Below are 22,648 nucleotides of genomic sequence, written 5' to 3'. Positions count from 1 at the left end.
CCCTTTTCTTGTCTCCCCTCTCTCTCCCCCTTTTCCTTTTCTTCTTCTCTCTCTCTCCTTTCCTTCCCTCTCTCTCTCTCTCCCTCCTATAACCTTTATATGAATATAGTAGGATTTGAGAAGCATTAAAACTTTATTTTATTAAATAAAAACTTCGTTTCGCTCTCTTTCTCTCTCCCTCTATCTTTTTCTCTCTCGTCACTCAAATAAGTTCCTCGCTGTTTTTTTCTCTCTCTCTTTTCCACTTTCTCACTCTCCTTCTCTCTCTCACACAAACCTCCCTCTCTTTATACCTCTCTCTGTCCCTCTTATACTTGGGTATACTCTCCCCATCTCACTCTCTTTCTCTCATCACTCAAGTAAGTTCCAAAATTTAATCTCATTATTTTGTAAACAAATTTTACGTTCGCTACTCAAAAATGCATGACATTCACCCATCAATAAAACAACACACCTTCTTTCTCTCTATCTATCTCTCTCTCTCCCTCTCTCTCTTTCTATCTTTCTCTCTATCTATCTCTCTCTCTCCCTCTCTCTCTTTCTATCTTTCTCTCTATCTATCTCTTTCTCTCTCTCCCTCTCTCTCTTTTTCTCTCTCTCCCTCTCTCTTTTTCTCTCTCTCCCTCTCCCTGTCTCTCTATCTCTTTCTCATCCTTCCTTTTTCTTCTTCTTCTGTTTCTTGCCTTTAATCTTGTTCTTTCTCTTTCTTAATGCCGTTTTTTTTGGGCCCCCTCGTTATTCTGCGCATTGAGCATAAATAGTCAAAAAAGTTCCCTCCGCCAGATAGGCTGGCCCTGTATAAGCTCACTAACTAGGCTGGCCCTGTATAAGCTTACTAACTATAGGCTGGCCCTGTATAAGTTTACTAACAATAGGCTGGCCCTGTATAAGCTTTCTAACTAGGGCGAGTAAACATGAAACAAAATATTATCTGACCAGTTATACCCTACTCGTCAAAATGGGGTTTTCACAAAATGGAAATTGATGTTAATAGACTCTAGGGGCAAATAGGGCATGGTGGGGCAAATAGAGGTTAATGAGGGGCAAATGTGGAGGGGAAACAGGGAATGTGGGGGCAAATAGGTTATGGGAGGGAACAGGAAAATGGGCTCACCAATACACCATGGGCTGATAAGATTAATGAATGTACAGTTTAGCACTGTGTAGAATAGAATATACCTTGTTTATCCTGCTCGAATGAGACTAAAAAGTCCCTTTACCCCTAAACAAGGTCTCGTGTATTTTATGGGTATACAAAAAGGGTACCTATTACAAAAGACCTTGCTTAGTTACATATTAAAAAAATGTCTAAACTGAAACCAGTGGATTTTTTACTTTCTTTTTCTTTTCTTTCAGCAGGTTTGACAGAGGGAACTGTACCTGCTAAGGTCGTACCGTCCCTAAATCGAAGAGAAGGAAGACAGGATAGGAAAAAGCCAGCCGTTCCGAGAACGAACCTCATCTGTGATCTAGCGCTTACAAGAAAGGTGTGATACTAGGTACCCTCCAAGCTAAACAAGCTTTTTTACATTGTTAAGCGAAGATAGATAAGTAGGTAGGGCTACCTACTTGCACTTAGCACAAAAAAATCCATTACGTTTCAAATACGAGTAGGTATACCTACCTAGAGTATGTATACCTCCCTATCTCGAGCGGGTATACCTCCCTATACCCTCTCTATCTCACTCTCTTTCTCTCATCACTCAAATAAGTTCCAAAATTTAATCTCATTATTTTGTAAACAAATTTTACGTTTGCTACTCAAAAATATATGACATTCACCCATCAATAAAACAACATACCTCTCTCTCTCTCTCTCTCTCTCCCTCTCTCTCTTTCTATCTTTCTTTCTATCTATCTCTTTCTCTATCTCTCTTTCTATCTTTCGCTATATCTCTCTCTTTCTATCTTTCTCAGTCTTCCTTTTTTTCTTCTTCTGTTTCTTGCCTTTAATCTTGTTCTTTCTCTTTCTTAATGCCGTTCTTTTGGGCCCCCCTCTTTATTCTGCGCATGAGCAGAAACAGTCAAAAAAGTTGAAAACACGAAATTAACTTGAAGTACCCTCCACAAAAATTGGAAAAAGACTTCCAGCTTCACCACAAAAAGAGATTACTTTTAGATGAGGCTCTCTCTCTCTCTCTCTTGATTACTCTCTATATCTTTCCATAAATCCCTCTCTCTTTCTCTCTCTCTCGCAGGCTTTCTCTCTTTCTATCTCTATCTCCCTCAGGATTTCCTCTAAGCTCTTGAGCTCATTATTATTAAATTTAGAGAAAAAATAAATAAATAAAAATGGCAGAAAGGTACACAAAGCAAGACAGAGAAAAGCAGAACAAGAGAGAGATAGAGAAAGATTGAGAGAGAGAGAGAGAGAGAGAAAATGAAATAAAAATAAGGACAAAGCATCCGACCAAAAAGGTAAATAACAGTGTGGAGATAAAAAGAGAGGGAAAGAAAGAGAATGGAAAGAGGGATAGAAAAGGGAGACATTGTGAGAGAGGAAAGAAAGAGAGAGAAGGCGAGAAGTTAAAGAGAGACGGAGAATAAAGAGAGAGAAAGAGATGGAGAAAGAGGAGGGAGGAGAGAGAGAGAGGAAGAGAGAGAAAGAGGGAGGGGGAGAGAGAAAGAGGGGAGGAAAGAGAGAAAGAAGAAGGGGTAATGATAGATTGCCCGAAAAGAAAATTAGAGGCAGAGGAGAAGTGAGATAAATTCCGACCCAAATGAGAGAGGAGAAGAGTTAGAGGGAACGAAGAAAACAAAGAGGAGGAAGAAGAATATAAAGGAGGAGGAGGAGGAGGAGAAGGAAGTAGGTATAACACTATAGAAAAAGAAAAACAAAGGGGAGGAAGAGGAAGGAAGACAAAGAAGAAGAAGAAGAAAAAGACTAGAGCCATAAAGAAGGAAGTGAAGATGGAAAGAGATAGAAGAAAGAGAAGGTACAGAAAGAGATAGAAGAGACAGGAAATATCTAAACCAAGAGAGAGGCAAGATAGGGAGAGTAAGAGGAGAGAAAGAGAGAGAGAGAGAGAGAGAGAGAAGGGAGTAACTAGAGCTGTAAATATCGATTTAAGAGGCAAAAGTACAATAGACAGACAAAGGGCAAAGAAAAGAGGGAGAGAGAGAGAGAGAGAGCGTGATGTAAAGAAAAGGCAGACAGTGAGGGGGGAGATGAAAGAGAGTGAGAGAGAGGGAGATAAAAAGGAAGGAGAGAGAAGGGATGTGGGAAATTTTTGAGAGAATAATCCTGTCTAAGTGAGAGAAAGAGATACAGGGGACAGTGAGAGAGAGAGAGAAGCAACGGGAATATGGGATAGTTAGGGAATATGGTCCCTTACAAGGCGAAACATTGTAACTTGCAACATTAGATTTTTTTTTCAAGAGGTTTAGGTAGGTAGGTTGAAATGATAAAGTTACAGAGTTACAGAATCTTCAATCTATCGTTTAAGAGGTTAGACAGAGGGAATTGTAACTGCTAAGGTCTTATCGTCCCGAATCGAAGAGAAGAAAGAGAGAGAAGGGAGTAACTAGAGCTGTAAATATCGATTTAAGAGGCAAAAGTACAATAGACAGACAAAGGGCAAAGAAAAGAGAGAGAGAGAGAGCGATGTAAAGAAAAGGCAGACAGTGAGGGGGGAGATGAAAGAGAGTGAGAGAGAGGGAGATAAAAAGGAAGGAGAGAGAAGGGATGTGGGAAATTTTTGAGAGAATAATCCTGTCTAAGTGAGAGAAAGAGATACAGGGAACAGTGAGAGAGAGAGAGAGAGAGAGAAGCAACGGGAATATGGGATAGTAGGGAATATGGTCCCTTACAAGGCGAAACATTGTAACTTGCAACATTAGATTTTTTTATTTTTTTTAAGAGGTTTAGGTAGGTAGGTTGAAATGATAAAGTTACAGAGTTACAGAATCTTCAATCTATCGTTTAAGAGGTTTGACAGAGGGAACTGTAACTGCTATGGTCTTATCGTCCCGAAATCGAAGAGAGAAGGAAGACAAGATAGAAGAAAGCCAGCCGTTCCGAGAACGAACATTATTCGATCAGGATAAAATCCGCCCCGGGCGGTAATCGAACCTGCGGTCTAGCGCTTACAAGGCAGACACTCCCCGTAGGGAGTTTGTACAAAGGAAGACAGGATAGAAGAAAGCCAGCCGTTTCGAGAACGAACATTATTCCATCAGGATAAAATCCGCCCCGGGCGGGAATCGAACCTGCAGCCTAGCGCTTACAAGGCAGACGCTCCCCATAGGGAGTTTGTACATACCTATTATTATTAAAATAAGAACAGCTTTTTGCTGTAGTTTGAAATTATACATAGAAATCGCTTCGTACAACACTTTTTGCCACAGTTAAATAATTATGGCGGAGCTTTCGATATGCATGGCTGAATTTTTCAAGCTTAATTTTTCAGCATATGTGAGCAAATAATGGGGGTCACCTCTTCCTCTCTCTTCTCTTTCTATCCCCTCCCTTTTCTTTTCCTTCTTTTTTTCTCTCTCTCTCTCCCTTCATTCTCTTTGTCTTCCTTCTCTCTCTCTTCTCTCTTTTTATTTTTTCTTCCTTCTCTCTTCCTCTTATTTTTCAGCATATGTGAGCAAATAATGGGGGTCACCTTTTCCTCTCTCTTCTCTTTCTATCCCCTCCCTTTTCTTTTCCTTCTTTTTTTCTCTCTCTCTCCCTTCATTCTCTCTCTCTCTTCTCTCTTTTTATTTTTTCTTCCTTCTCTCTTCCTCTTCTCTCTCCTTCTTTCTCTCTATTCTTTCTATATCACCTCCTCTTCATTTTTCTCTTCCTCTCTTTCTTCTCTCTCCGTTCTTTCTCTCTCTCTCTCCTTTTTTTTATCCTTCCTCCTCTCTCATTCTTTCTATATCCCTTCTATTTTTTCCTCCGTTCCTTCTCAGTTAGTTGTATCATTTACGGGCCATACAGTGTTATTTATTTCACAAACTGTGAAACAGAACTTTTGGCACACACTGTAGCTTCATTTACATTTTGTGAAATAGAAGAACTTTTGAGACATACTATTCTTTCTATATCACCTCCTCTTCATTTTTCTCTTCCTCTCTTTCTTCTCTCTCCGTTCTTTCTCTCTCTCCTTTTTTTATCCTTCCTCCTCTCTCATTCTTTCTATATCCCTTCTATTTTTTCCTCCGTTCCTTCTCAGTTAGTTTTATCATTTACGTGCCATAGAGTAAAATAATAACTATTTTACAAACTGCGAATCTGAACTTTTGGCACACACTGTAGCTTCATTTCCATTTTGCAAAATAGAAGAACTTTTGAGACATCCTGTCGACGAGGTAGGGTTATCAGTCTTCTTCTCTTCACACTCAGTTTCGCAATGTAAACAGTTCCTTTGTGTACCAAAGGAAAGTGGATTAAATAACAATGAGGTAGAGTGTTAAATCAGTTTCGCAATGTAAACAGTTCCTTTGTGTACCAAAGGAAAGTGGATTAAATAACAATGAGGTAGAGTGTTAAATGAGGAGGAGGAGGAGGAGGAGAAGAAGAGAGACGAGACGAGAAAGGAAGAGAAGGAGAGAAGGAATAAGAGAAAGAGGAGTAGAAAAGGGGCGGAGGAGAGAAGAAGGGAAAGATGTGGAGGAAAAGAAGGGAGGGAGTAGGTGGAAGAGCGAGGAGGAGGAGGAGGAGGAGGGAAAAGGAGAAGGATAGGGTAGGTAGGAGAGATATGAAAAGAGGTGGTGTGAAATTTAGATTTAGAACACTTGGAAAAAGCTAAATCTAATTTCTCTCTCCCTCTCTCTTTGGTAATTTGGTATCTCCTTTTTTCTTCACTCTTTTCTGTTTCCTTTCTCTCTCTTTTAACTCCCCATTTTCTTTGCTTCTTTCTCTCTCTCTATCTTCTTCTTCTTCTTCTTCTTCTTCTTCTTCTTCTTCTTCTTCTTCTTCTTCTTCTTCTTCTTCTTCTTCTTATTCTTCTCCTTCTGATTTACTGAAGTTAAGCAAAGGAAACCTCTTTTTAGCTGAATACCCTTCCTGACACTAAAGTGGGAGAAAACGCACTTGAGTAACATAACCAAATGTTACCAAAGTCATAATTTTCCCACGATATTCCGCCATTACAAAATATGTATTACAAATTACAATATGTATTACAAACTACCAAATTACAGTATTCAACCATTACAAAATATTACAAATTAGAAATATTTCAACATTACAAAATTAGGTATTACAATATTCAACACACGGGAAAAACGTGTACATTAATAATAATTTTATTGTTATAATGCAGGGTGGTTCAACAAAAATAGGTATCACAATTAGAAAACATAAAAAATGGAAACAGATCATACCTACTACTGATCTGTAAATGCAGATTGGAAACGCACCATTAGATTTTTTTGGACCGTTTTCAAAACTTTCTCATTACCTTGTATGGGTTCCCCCTACATTATTGTGGTAGTCAGCTCCCATGGCGTAGTGGTCACTGCGCTCGCCTGGCACGCGGGAGACCCGGGTTCGATTCCCGGCGGGGTCAAGAAATTTGTATCTTGCAAATGATTGATTCTGTGGCTGGCTGTTGCGGGGCCCACTGAGCCTCCTGAGGAAAATGAGTAGCTATGACATATAAATGCGCATAGCGACCGGTGCCAGCATGGTAGGTAAACGAGGAAAATGAGTAGCTATGGCATATAAATGCGCATAGCGACCGGTGCCAGCATGGTAGGTAAACATTGGATTTTAGGATTATTGAGATATTGGGAAAATCCTACAATGCTGCAGTGAGCACCAAAGTTGTGATATAATAACACAAAGAAACTGCATTTACATTACATATTATGGTAACGGAAATCAAAAAAGGTCCCATTTTATCAATTCATCCTGTATCCTATTTCATCCCATCATTATTATTACCAGGGAAACACATCATGTTTCTGTTGACAAATGACTCGGCCAGTTTGGATGACATGTTTCATGTGTAGCGGCCATTTTGAATCCACATGGGAACATTTGTCAACGTGTTGTGTGGAGATGGTCGTAGATATGAATAGAAAAAAAAAATATTGTCTACCTTCTTTCCTTTCTAGAGAGGGGAAGACTAATGGGATTGACAAAAAATATAATAGAAAATAAGTTATGTACATTGTACAATTGTACATAGATGCATAGATCTCTAGATATAAATTCCCTACATCCCTACGTACCTTTTTTAAAATATGTATTTAAAACAATCAACTCAATATATTATAAAACATCTCATCTAACGACGAGCCCATTGGCAGTGTTCCCTAGAAAGTTACCTTTGGTTCACAGATAAAAAAATCTGGTGTGAACATTACACGACTTTCCTTATCCTATTAAATGATGCTTATTTGAGTGTTCTTTTAAATTACTTTTTACAATATGTCTAACCGTTTAGTGGATATAGCTTGAAACCGCCAAAAAAGGCGTCCAAATACCCCCAACCGCAGCACCTATCTCAACCAAAATCCTTGTCACATTTGACAGCTACATACCAAATTTCAAGTCTCTAGCTCTTACCGTTCTCGAGATATTTTGTTTGCAGACAGACAGACAGACAGACAAGGGACCTCAAAACGTGTTTTGGCACTAAAAACTGACCATCGAAAATTTGACCCGATTACATTACTTTCCTTCCTATAAGGAAAGTAAAAGATAAGGAAAATAAAAAGCTAACACAAACCAAATTTTCATTTCAACCCAACCGACGCGACGCCGTCAATACCGCTATCAAAATTACCACTAAATCCACTACAAACCTAACCTAACGGTCATAAATTGGGAAAATCCTACAATGCTGCAGTGAGCACCAAAGTTGTGACATAATAACACAAAGAAACTGCATTTACATTACATTGCATAATTATTGTGGTAACGGAAATTAAAAAAGGTCCCATTTTATCAATTCATCCTGTATATTTCATCCCATCATTATTATTACCAGGGAAACACATCATGTTTCTGTTGACAAATGACTCGGCCAGTTTGGATGACATGTTTCATGTGGAGCGGCCATTTTGAATCCACATGGGAACATTTGTCAACGTGTTTTGTGGAGATGGTCGTAGATATGAATAGAAAAAATATTGTGTACCTTCCTTCCTTCCTAGCTAGAAGAAGACTAATGGGATTGACTAAATATATAATAGAAAATAAGGTATGCACCAATGCACCATAGATGCATAGATCTCTTGATATACATTCCCTACGTACCTTAGATTTTCAGCCCGTCCTTCCTTTATTATTACGATAGCAATAACAAAAGGTATAAGGGACGGGCTATTGTATTCGCTTCGGTGTCGTCTGTCTGTCTGTCTGTAAGTCCCCATAGAAGGACTTATCCAAACCTAGTCGACCTATATATCAACTTTTTACCAGGAACACGTAAATAGGATTTTTCAAGTATTAGTCTGTTAGGAGGCTCTGTGGGAAGGGGGTCCCTTTTCTTATAAGAGTTTCACGTTTCATTGATGGAACTCTAATATCTACCTATCTATTTCCCTCTAAACAAACAAACAAACAAACAAACAAGTAACAAGTTAAATCCAAAATAATATAGAATTCCTAGTTAAACTTGAAAAAAAAAGCCAAGTGTTAAATTCGAAAGTTACCTTTGGTTCACAGATAAAAAAAGGTAACACAAACCAAATTTTTATTTCAACCCAACCTACTCAACACCGTTATCAAAATTATCAGGACACTCTTCATTGTTGCAACATTTGGCAACACGTGCCACAGTGGTGTCCCTAATTACGAAAAGACAACCCCGCCCTCCCCTCTTCTCCTCCTCTCCCCTCCCTCTTTTTTTCCCTCTTCTCCTTCCTTTCTCAATCTTCTATACCCTCCTTTTTGTCTAGTTATCCCCACCCTTCAGCCCTCTCCTCTTCTCCTTCTCCTCCCTTTCTTCTCTTCTCCCCCTTTTATTCTCTCTTCCCCTCCCCCTTCTTCTCCTCTCTCCTTCTCTACTCTCCAACCCTGCACTCTTCCCTTTCTTCTCCTGTTCTCTGTTCTCCCCTCTCTCCTTCTCTCCCTTTCCTATACCCTGTGTCCTCCTCCTCCCCTCTTTTACTCTTCCTTCTTCCTCTTTCTCTCCCCTCTAATTCTTTCCCCTAATCTCCTAAAGTCTGATCAAATTATCCCTCATTATTGAAAATTCAATAATGTGCTGACAGCGTAGAGGACGGTCATAACTACTTCCCCACTAAATTTAACGGACGGAACCGCGTCTCCACTAATTATGAAAAATAGATGCTCTTATCATTGTTGCAACACTTGGCAACACGTGCCACAGTGGTGTCCCTAATTACGAAATGACAACCCCGCCCTCCCCTCTTCTTCTCCCTCTTTATTTTCTCTTCTCTTTTTCCTCCCATCTCCTCCCTTTCTCCCTCTCCTATACCCTCCCTCTTCTCTTCTCTGGTCATTCCCACCCTTCAGCTCTCCCCTCTTCTCCTTCTCTCTTCTTTACGCTCTTCTCCTTCCTTTCTCCCCTCTCCTATACCCTCCCTCTACTCTTCTCTAGTCATCCCCGCCCTTCAGCTCTCCCCTCTTCTCCTTCTCTCTTCTTTACGCTCTTCTCCTTCCTTTCTCCCTCTCCTATACCCTCCCTCTACTCTTCTCTAGTCATCCCCGCCCTTCAGCCCTCCCCTCTTCTTCTTCTTCTTCTTCTTCCTACCCTCACGTCTTCTCTCCCCTCTTCCCCTCCCCCTTCTTGTCCTCTCTCCTTCTCTACTCTCCAACCCTGCATTCTTCCCTTTCTTCTCCTGTTCTCCCATCTCTCCTTCTCTCCCTTTCTCCTTTCCTATACCCTCTGTCCTCCTCCTCTCCTCTTACTCTTCCTTCTTCCTCTTTCTCTCCCCTCTAATTCTTTCCCCTAATCTCCTAAAGTCTGATCAAATTATCCCCCATTAATGAATAGGCTGGCCGTATAAGCTTACTAACTATAGGCTGGCCCTGTATAAGCTTACTAACTATAGGCTGGCCCTGTATAAGCTTACTAACTAAGGCTGGCCCTGTATAAGCTTACTAACTAGGGCTGGCCCTGTATAAGCTTACTAACTAAGGCTGGCCCTGTATAAGCTTACTAACCAGGGCTGGCCCTGTATAAGCTTACTAACTAAGGCTGGCCCTGTATAAGCTCACTAACCAGGGCTGGCCCTGTATAAGCTTTCTAACTAGGCTGGCCCTGTATAAGCTTACTAACTATAGGCTGGCCCTGTATGAGCTCACTAACTAGGCTGGCCCTGTATAAGCTTACTAACTATAGGCTGGCCCTGTATGAGCTCACTAACTAGGCTGGCCCTGTATAAGCTTACTAACCAGGGCGAGTAAACATGAAACAAAATATTATCTGACCAGTTATACCCTACTCGTCAAAATGGGATTTTCATAAAATGGAAATTGATGTTAATAGACTCTAGGGGGCAAATAGGGCATGGTGGGGCAAATAGAGGTTAACGAGGCGCAAATGTGGAGGGGAAACAGGGAATGTGGGGGCAAATAGGTTATGGGAGGGAACAGGAAAATGGGCTCACCAATACACCATGGGCTTAATGAAGGTACAGTTTAGCACTGTGTAGAATGGAATACCTTGTTTATCCTGTTCGAATGAGACTAAAAAGTCCCTTTACCCCTAAACAAGGTCTCGTTTATTTTATGGATATACAAAAAGGGTATCACAAAAGACCTTGCTTAGTTACATATTAAAAAAATGTCTAAACTGAAATCAGTGGATTTTTTACTTTCTTTTTCTTTTCTTTCAGCAGGTTTGATAGAGGGAACTGTACCTGCTAAGGTCGTACCGTCCCGAAATCGAAGAGAAGGAAGACAGAATAGGAGAAAGCCAGCCGTTCCTAGAACGAACCTCATCTGTGACCTAGCGCTTACAAGAAAGGTGTGATACTACCCTCCAAGCTAAACAAGCTTTTTTTTACATTGGCGAAGATAGATAAGTAGGTAGGGCTACCTACTTGCACTTGGCACAAAAAACTCCATTACGTTTCAAATACGAGTAGGTATACCTACCTAGAGTATGTATACCTCCCTATCTCAAGTAGGTATACCTCCCTATCTCGAGCGGGTATAGGTACGTTCCTACCTCCCATTTTCTCCACGTTACTCCCGAAAGTTAAGCTTGACCCAGAATTTGGCACCGTGCCCAAAAAAACAGTGTCTCGGGAGAGAAAAAGACGAAAATGTGCACCTAAGTAGATTTTTTAATTCCCTTACCATTTTTACTTTCTATTACTACAGTATAGCGAGCTATACTAGTAATGGAAGTATTGCAATCGGTCCAATTTTTTTTGCCATGTATTACCAACTTTTTTTTTTCTTTTACCTACCTTTTTTGTCTTCTAGCTATCATTTCAAACAAAATGAAAAGTAGTTATACAGGATTAACTGTTAGAAAGAGAGGGAAAGGGGACGAAAGGGAGGGAGAGAAAGGACGATAGAAAGTAAGGGAGGGAATGGGAGAGAGAGAAGATGAAACAAAATGAAAAGTAGTTATACAGGATTAACTGTTAGAAAGAGAGGGAAAGGGGACGAAAGGGAGGGAGAGAAAGGACGATAGAAAATAAGGGAGGGAATGAGGGAGAGAGGGAAAGATAGAATTGTGGAGGAAAGAAGGACTTTTTAATAGGTCGAAAATATTATAGTTTTAAAACAAAACTCACCCAGGGGAGACTAAATGCTAGAATAAACTTTGGTGTAAATGTCCCTCTCCTTTTTCTCCCTCCCTCTCCTTTTCCCCTCCTCCTCTTTTCCTTCTCCCCTTCCTTCCTACCTTCTGAACTCTCCCCCCTCCTTAGGGAAAAGTGGTGAACTCTTCTTCACTTTTCTCTCCCTCTTTCCCTCTTCTTCCATCTTTTCCTTCTTCCCTCCCTCCTCCTTATACTCATTCCTCCCCACATACTCTCTTCTTTCTTCTTGTCATCCTTTCTCCACTCTCTTTCTCCTCCCTACTGCTCCTTGTACTCCTCCCCTCTCCTCCTCCTCCTCTCCTCATACATTCTTCTCCCTTCCCTCCTTTCTGCTATCCCCTTCAATCCCCCTTTCCCCTCCTCCCTCTCCCTCCGTTTCTCCATACCCTTCTTCTTCAGCAAAATAAATATCATCTCTTCATTGTTCCGCCATTGTAAAGGCCTAAAATATTAAAGGACGAGTAGCTATTAAAAGCGAGCTTTCAAATTTTACTACCCTTTTTATTAGGTAGTCAAAATTTTGAAACCAGGGCATTATTTAGGGGGAGTCCCAAGGGGCCCAAGCCTCGGAGACTTATATGTACCCCTAAATGTAGTCGTCTTCTTCTTCCATTTCTCCTTCGTATTCTCAGCCTTCTTCTTCTTCTTCTTCTCCTCCTCCTTTTTGCTCTTCTTCTATTTCTCCTTCTTCTTCTTCTTCTCGTCCTTCTCCTCCTCCTCCTTTTTGCTCTTCTTCTTCTATTTCTCCTTCTTCTTCTCCTCCTCCTCTTCCTCATCTTTCTACTTCTTATTCCACTTTTCCCTCTTTTTCTTCTCCTCCTCCTTTTCTCCTCCTCCTCCTCTTTCTACTTCTTATGCCACTCTTTCTTCCTATTCTTTTTCACCTCCTCCTTCTCCTCTTTTTTCTTACAGTTCCTTCTACCAAACATCTAAAAAATATAAATAATAATAATAACATCTAAAATATTATTCCCCTCTGTTCCAGGAACAATGGTGGTGAAGCGGACCTACGGCCAGCATCTGCTCTACTGTGTGCTCCTCCTCAAAATTCACTCCTGCTGGAATATGAGCGATTCACCTTCGGCCTCCTGCAAGGCCTCCGAGTTCGCGTGCGACAATGGCCGATGTGTCCCGATCACCAAGTATTGCAACTCGCTGGACGACTGTGGGGATAAGTCGGACGAGCCGCGATACTGCACGCGTGAGTGTCGCTTTGTACGACTAGTGTTCGTCACATCTAAAGGTGGCATTCCGATCATGGCAACCCAGATCGCGTGACCGTTAAATTTACTCCACACAACTGACATTTTAAAACAATCTGGCCAGCCTAGTTAGCTTAGTTGGTAGTACGTCTGCCTTGTAAGCGCTAGGCCGCGGGTTCGATTCCCGCCCGGGGTGGATTTTATCCTGATGGGATAATGTTCGTTCTCGGAACGGTTGGCTTTCTCCTATCCTGTCTTCCTTCTCTCTTCGATTTCGGGACGAAGGACCATAGCAGTTACAGTTCTCTCTGTCAAACCTCTTAAAAAAAAAAAAAAAAAAAAAAAAAAAATCGAAAAACCCAGTGCTAATATTCATGTCAATCGTGGGAATCGCACTCGGGACCTTCTGTATGGCAAGGAAATGCGTTACCACCGTGCCCCCATGAAACGACATTTCCAATTCTAAATTCCAGGTCCGTGCGTAGCTGGTGTTGTTGGTCTCAAAATGCCGCGATACTGTCTATTCGGGGACACGGTGAACACAGCTTCCCGAATGGAAAGCTCGGGGGAAGCATTCAAAATACACATCTCTTCCTCGACGTTTGAGTTGCTCGAGAAACTCGGAGGGTATTATTGTGAGGAGCGCGGTCTTGTGCAGATCAAGGTAAGCAACGTTGAGCGTGGTTGGTATCCGGATGTACCATCTGGGACATATCGTGTTATTTCTGTAAAAAAAAAAAAAAAAAAAAAAAAAAAAAAAAAAACAATAGGTAGGTAGGTAGGTATACCTACCAAGGTACCTATGCGTATCTGTAAAACATGTACCTATTTTAAATTCATGAACATACTCTTGAACTTGGACATAAAACGAGGAGCCAAAAGTTCTTGTAACAATGCAGATATTTTGTCCTTCACAACTGCACTGCACACTAAAATTGCATCTAACAAAGACAAAGCCGGATTATTCATTCCACGTTTTTATGCACTAACAAACATTGTCGCACTTTGTTTTTTGTTATTTTTTTTTATATATTTTGTTCGTGACCTTTTTTTTCAAGGTCCGAGTAAACAAAAGAAAGATTTTCGTACGTGCAAAACTTTACTAACAAATTAATTTTGTATTCGATCAAGAAGTCTCCACTTGTAGAGAAAACTGCAATGTGTGAACCCTGGAAAGCAATTTAATCACTTTTTTGAACTTTTTTTGTCCTCGAAAATTGAACATTTGAGCACTTGAATTTTGAGTTTCGGAAGTTTATTGTTATAATTTTTTTGGACTTTAGAACCCTACTGTCTGTACCCATTTCCCGAAATCCGAAATTATTAAATTTATTGGTTCAACAAGCATTCAGCTTTCTTCTTCTGCTTTTCCTCCTCCTCCTCCTTCTTCTTTTTCTTCTTCTTCGTCTCCTCCTCCTTCTTCTATATTTTTAATTCAATTAATTTATTTACCTATTTATTAAATTTTTCCATTTACAACTTAGTTTTTAGCGTTCCACTCTACCTAAACTTACATACAACGAAAACAGTGATTCATATTCTCAAGCTGACATTATAATTTGGAGCACCAAATTTGGCACAACAGTTAAATTAACTGTCAGTTGCAGCCCGAATGTCATAAACTTGCCCGGTACCTACCTACCTTTTTATCTGGAAGAAAAAAAAAAAAAACTAAATGGAGTATTCCGTATTTATTTTCTTCTCCCGACTTCCCGACCCGACAATCCCGACGTTGTGTACAATTGCGAAAGACAACAGCAGAAACAAATAAGCTAGCTACTCTAGCTTGTAGCTAGACAACTAGACCAGGGGTTTCCAACTAGCGGCCCGCGGGCCACATGTGGCCCGCCAGACCATTTTCGTGGCCCGGAAAGCTTTTTTGGTTTCGTACAAACCTAAATGTAAAAAATTAGGAGAACATTTTTTGAAAAATTTCGCCTGCGGTGCTCAAAATACCGCATCGGACTGCATTTCTGAAAAGTTGTGGGGGGGGGTCCTAAAATGCTCCCCAATGTACATACCTATGTGCTATGTGACCCGCGGAGTACTTTCCAATGTAGCATGTGGCCCGCATACACATGGAAGTTGGAAACCCCTGAACTAGACATTATTCGAGGTATGAGCTAGACATTGTAGCTTTTGTAGACATTGTAGAATGTAGACTACAGCTAGCAAGACAATGACATGTTTGTCTCTTAAGGTCCGTTCTCACTCGTGAGTTTCATCCGATTTTTTTTTCTCCGAACGACAAGTGGGAACGGACCTTTAGACGGTGACTTTCACTACAGGATTGAGTGGCATCCATTGCGTAGTCTCCATGGTATTCTATGACCATTAGCAGATTTGTATGGGTTTGTGCCATTCTTGAGAATGGTCACGATGACCCAAGACTCCTGAGCGTTTGAGTCAACTGTAAAACTGAGGAAAAGAACTCCTTTTTTTTCCTTTTAGGCGCTTTAAGGATTCCCAGGATCGGGTACTTTTCCCCTAATATTTTTCTGCTCCCAAAATCTGCTTGAGTGAATTCCCATAATTTGAAAATTGTATCATCTCTTTTGTTTACTTTCCATTAGGTACCTATTCCATTCTTTTTCTTTTCTATTAGATTATTAGATGTTCTTTCCAAAATTTGAATCCGAATTTATTTTTAGTAGGTAATTTAATTTACATTTTCTTTTTCTTCTTTTTTTTTTTAACACCAGGGGACAAGGGGAGAATCAGCTGTTTACAAAAAATTTCGAGATGAAATCTAATAATTTTCTGAGCTGCTGAGATATCTGAGAATCTGAGATAGGTAATGAGAATTTTTTTTTCTTTCGTTTTCTTTAGGCTATGTCTTAGAGTGACAGGATTATGTATGGAAATTGTCAAGATTTGAAGTTTTCGCAACTGGCAAAATAAATAATGAACCTAATTTTCCATATTTATTTTTCAAAAAGAAAGCTTTCAAAGACAGTTTGAAATTGCTCTATTCGAAATTGGCGCGGAGCGTCACACAAGGTAGTGTCATGTTTACAATTTTTCAACAAAGTGACAAGTCGTCAATTTGGCATTCATTCTCAGGGCCGTTTTAGGGGGGAGGGGGGGTTTATCTGATCCCATTCTTGGGGCCTCCTCAAGGTAGGACCTGGAACTATCTTGTTTATCCTACTCGAAAAAGACTAAAGAGTTCCATTTCCCTATATTAGGTTTAATGATCTTGAAGAAAAGGCGATCGCAACTAAATTGGGGAAAGGAAAATTTGACTGTTCGGAAAACGCAGGTAGTATTGTATTGGAAAGATACGGTGGAAAACTGCTGAATACTCGTAGTAGGTATTGTTAGTGGTATGGTGGAAAATGCTGCAGAAGTTAAGTGAACAATTTGTGACAAGAGAGAGATAGAGGCAAAGGTACCTATAGTACAAGGAAAAGAGAGAGGGAGAAAGACAAAGAGATAGAGAGAGAGAGAGAGAGAGAGAGAGAGAGAGAGAGAGAGAGAGAGAGAGAGAGAGAGGGAGAGAGAAAGAGAGAGAGAGAGAAAGAGGGTGTAAAATCGGGAGAGAAAATGTGCGGAAGGAAAAAGGGGAGAGAGAGATAGATAGAAACAGAAAGGGAGAGAACGAGCGAGAAATGAGAGATAATAGACGGAGAAAGTAAGGGGAAGAGAGAGAGAGAGAGAGAGAGAGAGAGGGAAAAAGGGAGAGGGAGAGAAAGAAAGAGAGAGGAACATAGGGATGAGGTAGATTTCGTGAATAAAATGGAAGCGTTTCATGGCATAATGGCAGATATTGCGGGCAAACGGGTGTGATTCGTGATGTGTACAGGGATGGGTGTGTAATTCGTGAACGGATGTTTTAAAATAGAACAAACACTCTCTCTCTCTTTCTCTCACTCTCTCGTTCAGAAATTCCATTGTTTGAAATTTAAAACGATGGATGAGACTATGAGAGAGAGGGAGAGAGAGAGAGATGAGAGCGAGAAATTGATGAAAATTTAGACAGAACGAGGGAGATAGAGAAAGAGAGGAGAGACAGAGAGAGAGAGAGAGGGAGAAGGAAGATAGCATACCTAATATTAAATGAAGGGAATACAGGATTAACGATGAAGAAGATAGAAAGAGAGGGAGATCAGGAGTAAAAGAGAATTGGAAAGAGAAGACATTATGAAATTTTAAAGACAGGGAAACGGATAGAGAGAAGAGAGAGAGAGAAAGAGAGAGAGAGAGACAGGAAGTGAGAGAGAGAGAAAAAGGGAAAGAGAAGAAATTTTAAGATCATAAAGAAAGGGAGAGAGGGATGTAAGGAAGGATCATAATATTAAAACAAAATGAAAAGTAGTTATACAGGATTAACTGTTAGAAAGAGAGGGAAAGGGGACGAAAGGGAGGGAGAGAAAGGACGATAGAAAATAAGGGAGGGAATGAGGGAGAGAGGGAAAGATAGAATTGTGGAGGAAAGAAGGACTTTTTAATAGGTCGAAAATATTATAGTTTTAAAACAAAACTCACCCAGGGGAGACTAAATGCTAGAATAAACTTTGGTGTAAATGTCCCTCTCCTTTTTCTCCCTCCCTCTCCTTTTTCCCATCCTTCTCTTTTCCTTCTCCCCTTCCTTCCTACCTTCTGAACTCTTCCCCCTCCTTAGGGAAAAGTGGTGAACTCTTCTTCACTTTTCTCTCCCTCTTTCCCTCTTCTTCCATCTTTTCCTTCTTCCCTCCCTCCTCCTTATACTCATTCCTCTCCCCTAATCCGCTATGATTGGAATCTGGAATCCCCCATTAATGAAAATTCAATAATGTGCTGACAGCGTAGAGGGAGAATAGGGAGAGAGAGAGAGAGAGAGAGAGAGAAAGAAAGAGAGAGAGAGAAAGAGGGTGTAAAATCGAGAGAGAAAATGTGCGGAAGGAAAAAGGGGAGAGAGAGAGATAGAGAGAGAAACAGAAAGGGAGAGAACGAGCGAGAAATGAGAGATAATAGAAGGAAAGTAAGGGGAAGAGAGAGAGAGAGAGAGAGAGAGAGAGGGAGAGAGGGAAAGAGAGAGGAACATAGGGATGAGGTAGATTTCGTGAATAAAATGGAAGCGTTTCATGGCATAATGGCGGATATTGCGGGCAAACGGGTGTGATTCGTGATGTGTACAGGGATGGGTGTGTAATTCGTGAACGGATGTTTTAAAATAGAACAAACACTCTCTTTCTCTCACTCTCTCGTTCAGAAATTCCATTGTTTGAAATTTAAAACGATAGATGAGACTATGAGAGAGAGAGAGAGAGAGAGAGAGAGATGAGAGCGAGAAATTGATGAAAATTTAGACAGAATGAGGGAGAGAAAGAGAAGGGGGAGAAAGAAAGAAGGCAGAGAGAAAGGGAGATGGAAGATAGCATACCTAATATTAAATGAAGGGAATACAGGATTAACGATGAAGGAGATAGAAAGAGAAGAAGACAGGGAGTGAAAGAGAATTGGAAAGAGAAAGAGTGGAAATTATGAAATCATAAGGAAAGAGAGAGAGGGATGTTAGGAAGGATCATAATATTAAAACAAAATGAAAAGTAGTTATACAGGATTAACTGTTAGAAAGAGAGGGAAAGGGGACGAAAGGGAGGGAGAGAAAGGACGATAGAAAGTAAGGGAGGGAATGGGAGAGAGAGAAGATGGAATTGTGGAGGAAAGAAGGACTTTTTAATAGGTCGAAAATATTATAGTTTTAAAACAAAACTCACCCAGGGGAGACTAAATGCTAGAATAAACTTTGGTGTAAATGTCCCCCTCCTTTTTCTCCCTCCCTCTCCTTTTCCCCTCCTCCTCTTTTCCTTCTCCCCTTCCTTCCTACCTTCTGAACTCTCCCCCCTCCTTAGGGAAAAGTGGTGAACTCTTCTTCACTTTTCTCTCCCTCTTTCCCTCTTCTTCCATCTTTTCCTTCTTCCCTCCCTCCTCCTTATACTCATTCCTCCCCACATACTCTCTTCTTTCTTCTTGTCATCCTTTCTCCACTCTCTTTCTCCTCCCTACTGCTCCTTGTACTCCTCCCTCTCCTCCTTATTCTCCTCCTCCTCTCCTCTTACATTATTCTCCCTTCCCTCCTTTCTGCTATCCCCTTCAATCCCCCTTTCCCCTCCTCCCTCTCCCTCCGTTTCTCCATACCCTTCTTCTTCAGCAAAATAAATATCATCTCTTCATTGTTCCGCCATTGTAAAGGCCTAAAATATTAAAGGACGAGTAGCTATTAAAAGCGAGACCTTGTTTAGACTGCTGGGGTAAAGGGACTTTTTAGTCCTGTTCGGGCAGGATAAACAAAGTATAGGTACTTAACTACTCTTTTCTATTCTTCTTACAAGGGACAAGACAATGCGTCCCCCCTGTTGGAGTACCTATGTATTTCTACCTTTTCTTGAATCTTAATGCCAAGGCCCAGGATCATGAACTGATTTCGCCAGCCTAGCTAGTTTGGAGGGTAGTGCGTCTGCCTTGTCTAGGCCGCGCTAGGCCGCGAGTTCGTTTCCCGCCCAGATTCGGATTACATCCTAAACAGATAAGGTTCGTTCTCGGAGCGACTAGCTTTTTCCTATCCCGTCTTCATTCTCTCTTTGCTTTCGGGACGATAAGACCTCAGCAGTCACAGTTACCTCTATTAAACCTCTTTAAAAAAGACCTCAGTTACAGTTTCCCTCCATCAAACCTCTTTAAAAAAGACCTCAGTACCTAGTTACCATTCCCCCCATCAAACCTCTAAAAAAAACCTCAGTAAGTAGGTAGGTGAGTTACAGTGTTTTCTTTCAAACCCCTAAAAAAAAAAAAAAAAAAAAAAAAAAAAAAAAAAAAACAATCTGGAAACACATGAAGTACTCGCTACCATACTGCTCTCGGAGCGACTGGTTATAAATCGTGCCGCTATGTAACGTCAGCTTAGGAAGCGGTCGCTATGATTGGAATCTGGAATGTCACCTTTAGGAACACTTTTCCACTTTTTGAGAAAAATCGTTCTGAAAACTAGGCTTTTTGATATGTCTACTCTAGATATATTTCTTATTTTCTTCTGAATTTTCCCTCCAGAAACAGAAAGGGAGAGAACGAGCGAGAAATGAGAGATAATAGACGGAGAAAGTAAGGGGAAATTTGGCACAACAGTTAAATTAACTGTCAGTTGCAGCCCGAATGTCATAAACTTGCCCGGTACCTACCTACCTTTTTATTATTATGTTAGAGAGAGAGAGAGAGAGAGAGAGAGAGAGAGAGAGAGAGAGAGAGAGAGAGAGACAAACGAAAAAATGAGACAAAAAGAGTTGATCACATTAACAAATAGACTGTCTCTCTCCCTCTCTTTCTCCTTCCATATCCCCTCCTTCTCTCTCTCCGTTCATCATCTATTATTACCTTTGTATCTCTTTCCTTTTCCCCTCCTCCTCCTCCTCTCTCTCTCTCTCTCCGTTTCGAAAATAAAATTAGTTTTTATCCTTTATTACTCTCTATTAATCTTCTGTCCTTCTCCTCTTATTCTTCTTCGTCTTCTCTCTTTTTCTTATTGCTTTGTAATCCTATCCTTTTATCTCTTTCTCTCTCTTCCTTTTCCCCTTTTTTCCCTCTCCCTCTCCTTTTCTCTCTGAAAACTTCCATTAGTATTCCTCTGAACTCTTTTTCTTTTCTCCTCCTCCCTCTTTTCGTTTTATCTTTCCCTCCTCCTTCATCTTCCTTTCTTCTTCAATCGTTTTCTTCTTCCTCCCCTTCCCCTCCTTTTTCTCTACCTACCTTTTTATTATTATTACTATTATTTTTTAATAACATGAAAACTCCCCAACAATTGTTATTTTTTACTTGAAATATGAGCTCAGGTTGTTTATTATTACTATTTTCCATTACTGCTTTTTTACTTTTTTTTTTCCGAAAGTTTTCTGCTCTCATTTTTCGCTTTTTATTCAAAATGAAATGCTAGGTATATTAATTATTTATTTATCTATGTACCTACTGCCACCTAAGTATATTATGTATTTTCCAATGCTGCGATTTTTTCAATTGATTCATAGAAGTTTAAATAATATCTATAGCTCTATGCTATATCTCTAGATTCCTATATCTACTTTTTTTTTAATTTAAGTAAGTTAATCTTCAAGTCAATATTATCTTTTCTAACTTTACCAGATCCAGGTTAGAATCTTAGAGATATTATTTACAATATTTGCTCTAAATTCTTCTGTGAGAACTGCAATCCATGGGGTTTCAAAGTGACGACCTGTAATTAAAAAAGGGTTATTCACTTTTATTTTATTTATTTAGGATTTTATTTACTTACTTACCTTGTTTATTTTAGATTGTAAATTAAATGGTTACCATCACAGTTGTTGTAGAACAGTTAAACAGTTTATGGTGGATTTAACCAATGACTTGATGTGAGATTTCGCTAATGGGAGAATTTTTAGTGATCCAAAAATGATTTTTTAAAAAACTTATTATTTTTGGATCAATGAAAACTCCCTTTTGGATCATTAAAAGCTCCTCTTTGGATCATTGAAAACTCCTGTTTGGATCATTGAATATTCTCCCATTAGTGAAATCTCTCATTAAGTCATTGGTGAAATCCACCATAAGTGTTATTAAAAATGAAACACACCTTTTTCTCTCCCTAATAAATGTAATAATAAACTCACCTCTATTTTTTCTCTCTCTTCTTTCTGTTTCCGTGATTGGTCGTCTCGGGCCACACCCACTCTTCTTCTCTCTTCCAATTGGTCACTGTGTCACGCCCACCTCCTGTTTTGATTGGTCACACCTTCTTGACACACAACCCCTGTTTTGATTGGTTGACGAAACCTTGACACACCCCTCTGTTTTGACTGGTTGGCCACACCTTCCTGACACACCCTATTTTGATTGGTTGGCCACGCCTCCTTGACACACCCCTCTCTTTTGATTGGCTAATACAGCATGCAATCGCACCTATTATGGGGAGGTGGGCACTACGTACGAGGTGGAACTACATCGGCCCAAACAGGAGAAACTTCCGTTCATCTGTCACCTCATTTTCACCGCCTCGGGAGGATCTTTGGGTGATCTGATACAGGTAAGTCCCACCCCTTTTTTAGCCCCTCCCCCCTTTAGCTCCTCCCACTTGCACGAACTCCACCCCTTTAGAGTAATAACATCTCTTTTTTTTTATTAAACTTTATGACGAGCTGACAATAATTGGCGTTCCATTCTTACAAGAATGTTGTTTTGGAAGATATCAGTACTTTTTGCGAGAATTTTTTAGAATCAGGAATACACTTAATCTTATTAAAACTTTTATAATTTACATAAGTACTTATTTTTCCAGACAGAAGCTCTCATGCATAAGTTCTGCCTCTTATTAAGCTCCGCCCCCAACCAATAAAATTAGTCTCTTGAGTCTTTTGATATAAGCTCCGCCCCCCACCAATAAAATTAGTCCCTGTAAAGAAGCTCCGCCCATATTTCGGCTGCCCTAGTTCTTAAAGTATCTAAGCTCTCTCCCCCTTTCTAAACTGTTTCTGTCATAAGTACTTTAGAAAAGTAATATAACAAATTGTTACAAAAAAAAAAAAAAAAAAAACTTCTGTAAGACCGGCCACTCACTATCAGCTAGACCTGAGAGGCCGACCTTTTCAGCCGTATTTACCAGGTCTACCTGATAAAGTGTGTGCTCATTAAGTATCAGGTAGACCTGACATTCGGACCTGATCAGGTGTACCTGTCAGGTCTACCTGATAAAGTGTGTGCTCATCAAGTATCAGGTAGACCTGACATTCAGACCTGATCAGGTGTACCTGTCA

At 40.2% G+C, this 22,648-nt stretch overlaps 1 protein-coding gene and 1 non-coding gene across 2 annotated transcripts in view; both read left to right on the top strand.

Moving 5' to 3' along the window:
- Positions 1 to 22,648, top strand: part of LOC113467125 — an 81,412-nt gene that overhangs the window by 20,703 nt on the left and 38,061 nt on the right. The window contains exons 2-3 of the mRNA XM_026823119.1: positions 12,671 to 12,886; positions 21,785 to 21,921. Of these exons, the coding sequence (XP_026678920.1) occupies positions 12,676 to 12,886; positions 21,785 to 21,921 (348 nt within the window). The 5' untranslated portion in view covers positions 12,671 to 12,675. The remainder of the gene's footprint in view (positions 1 to 12,670; positions 12,887 to 21,784; positions 21,922 to 22,648) is intronic.
- On the top strand, positions 6,429 to 6,500 carry Trnaa-ggc. Its single transcript has one exon. It is a non-coding gene; the product is annotated as a tRNA-Ala (tRNA).

Source organism: Diaphorina citri, unplaced genomic scaffold, assembly GCF_000475195.1.
Source record: "Diaphorina citri unplaced genomic scaffold, Diaci psyllid genome assembly version 1.1 scaffold408, whole genome shotgun sequence".
NCBI classification, from domain to species: Eukaryota; Metazoa; Arthropoda; class Insecta; order Hemiptera; family Psyllidae; genus Diaphorina; species Diaphorina citri.
The sequence above is the reverse complement of the archived record's forward strand: the minus strand, read 5'-3'. Positions and strand labels throughout refer to the sequence as shown.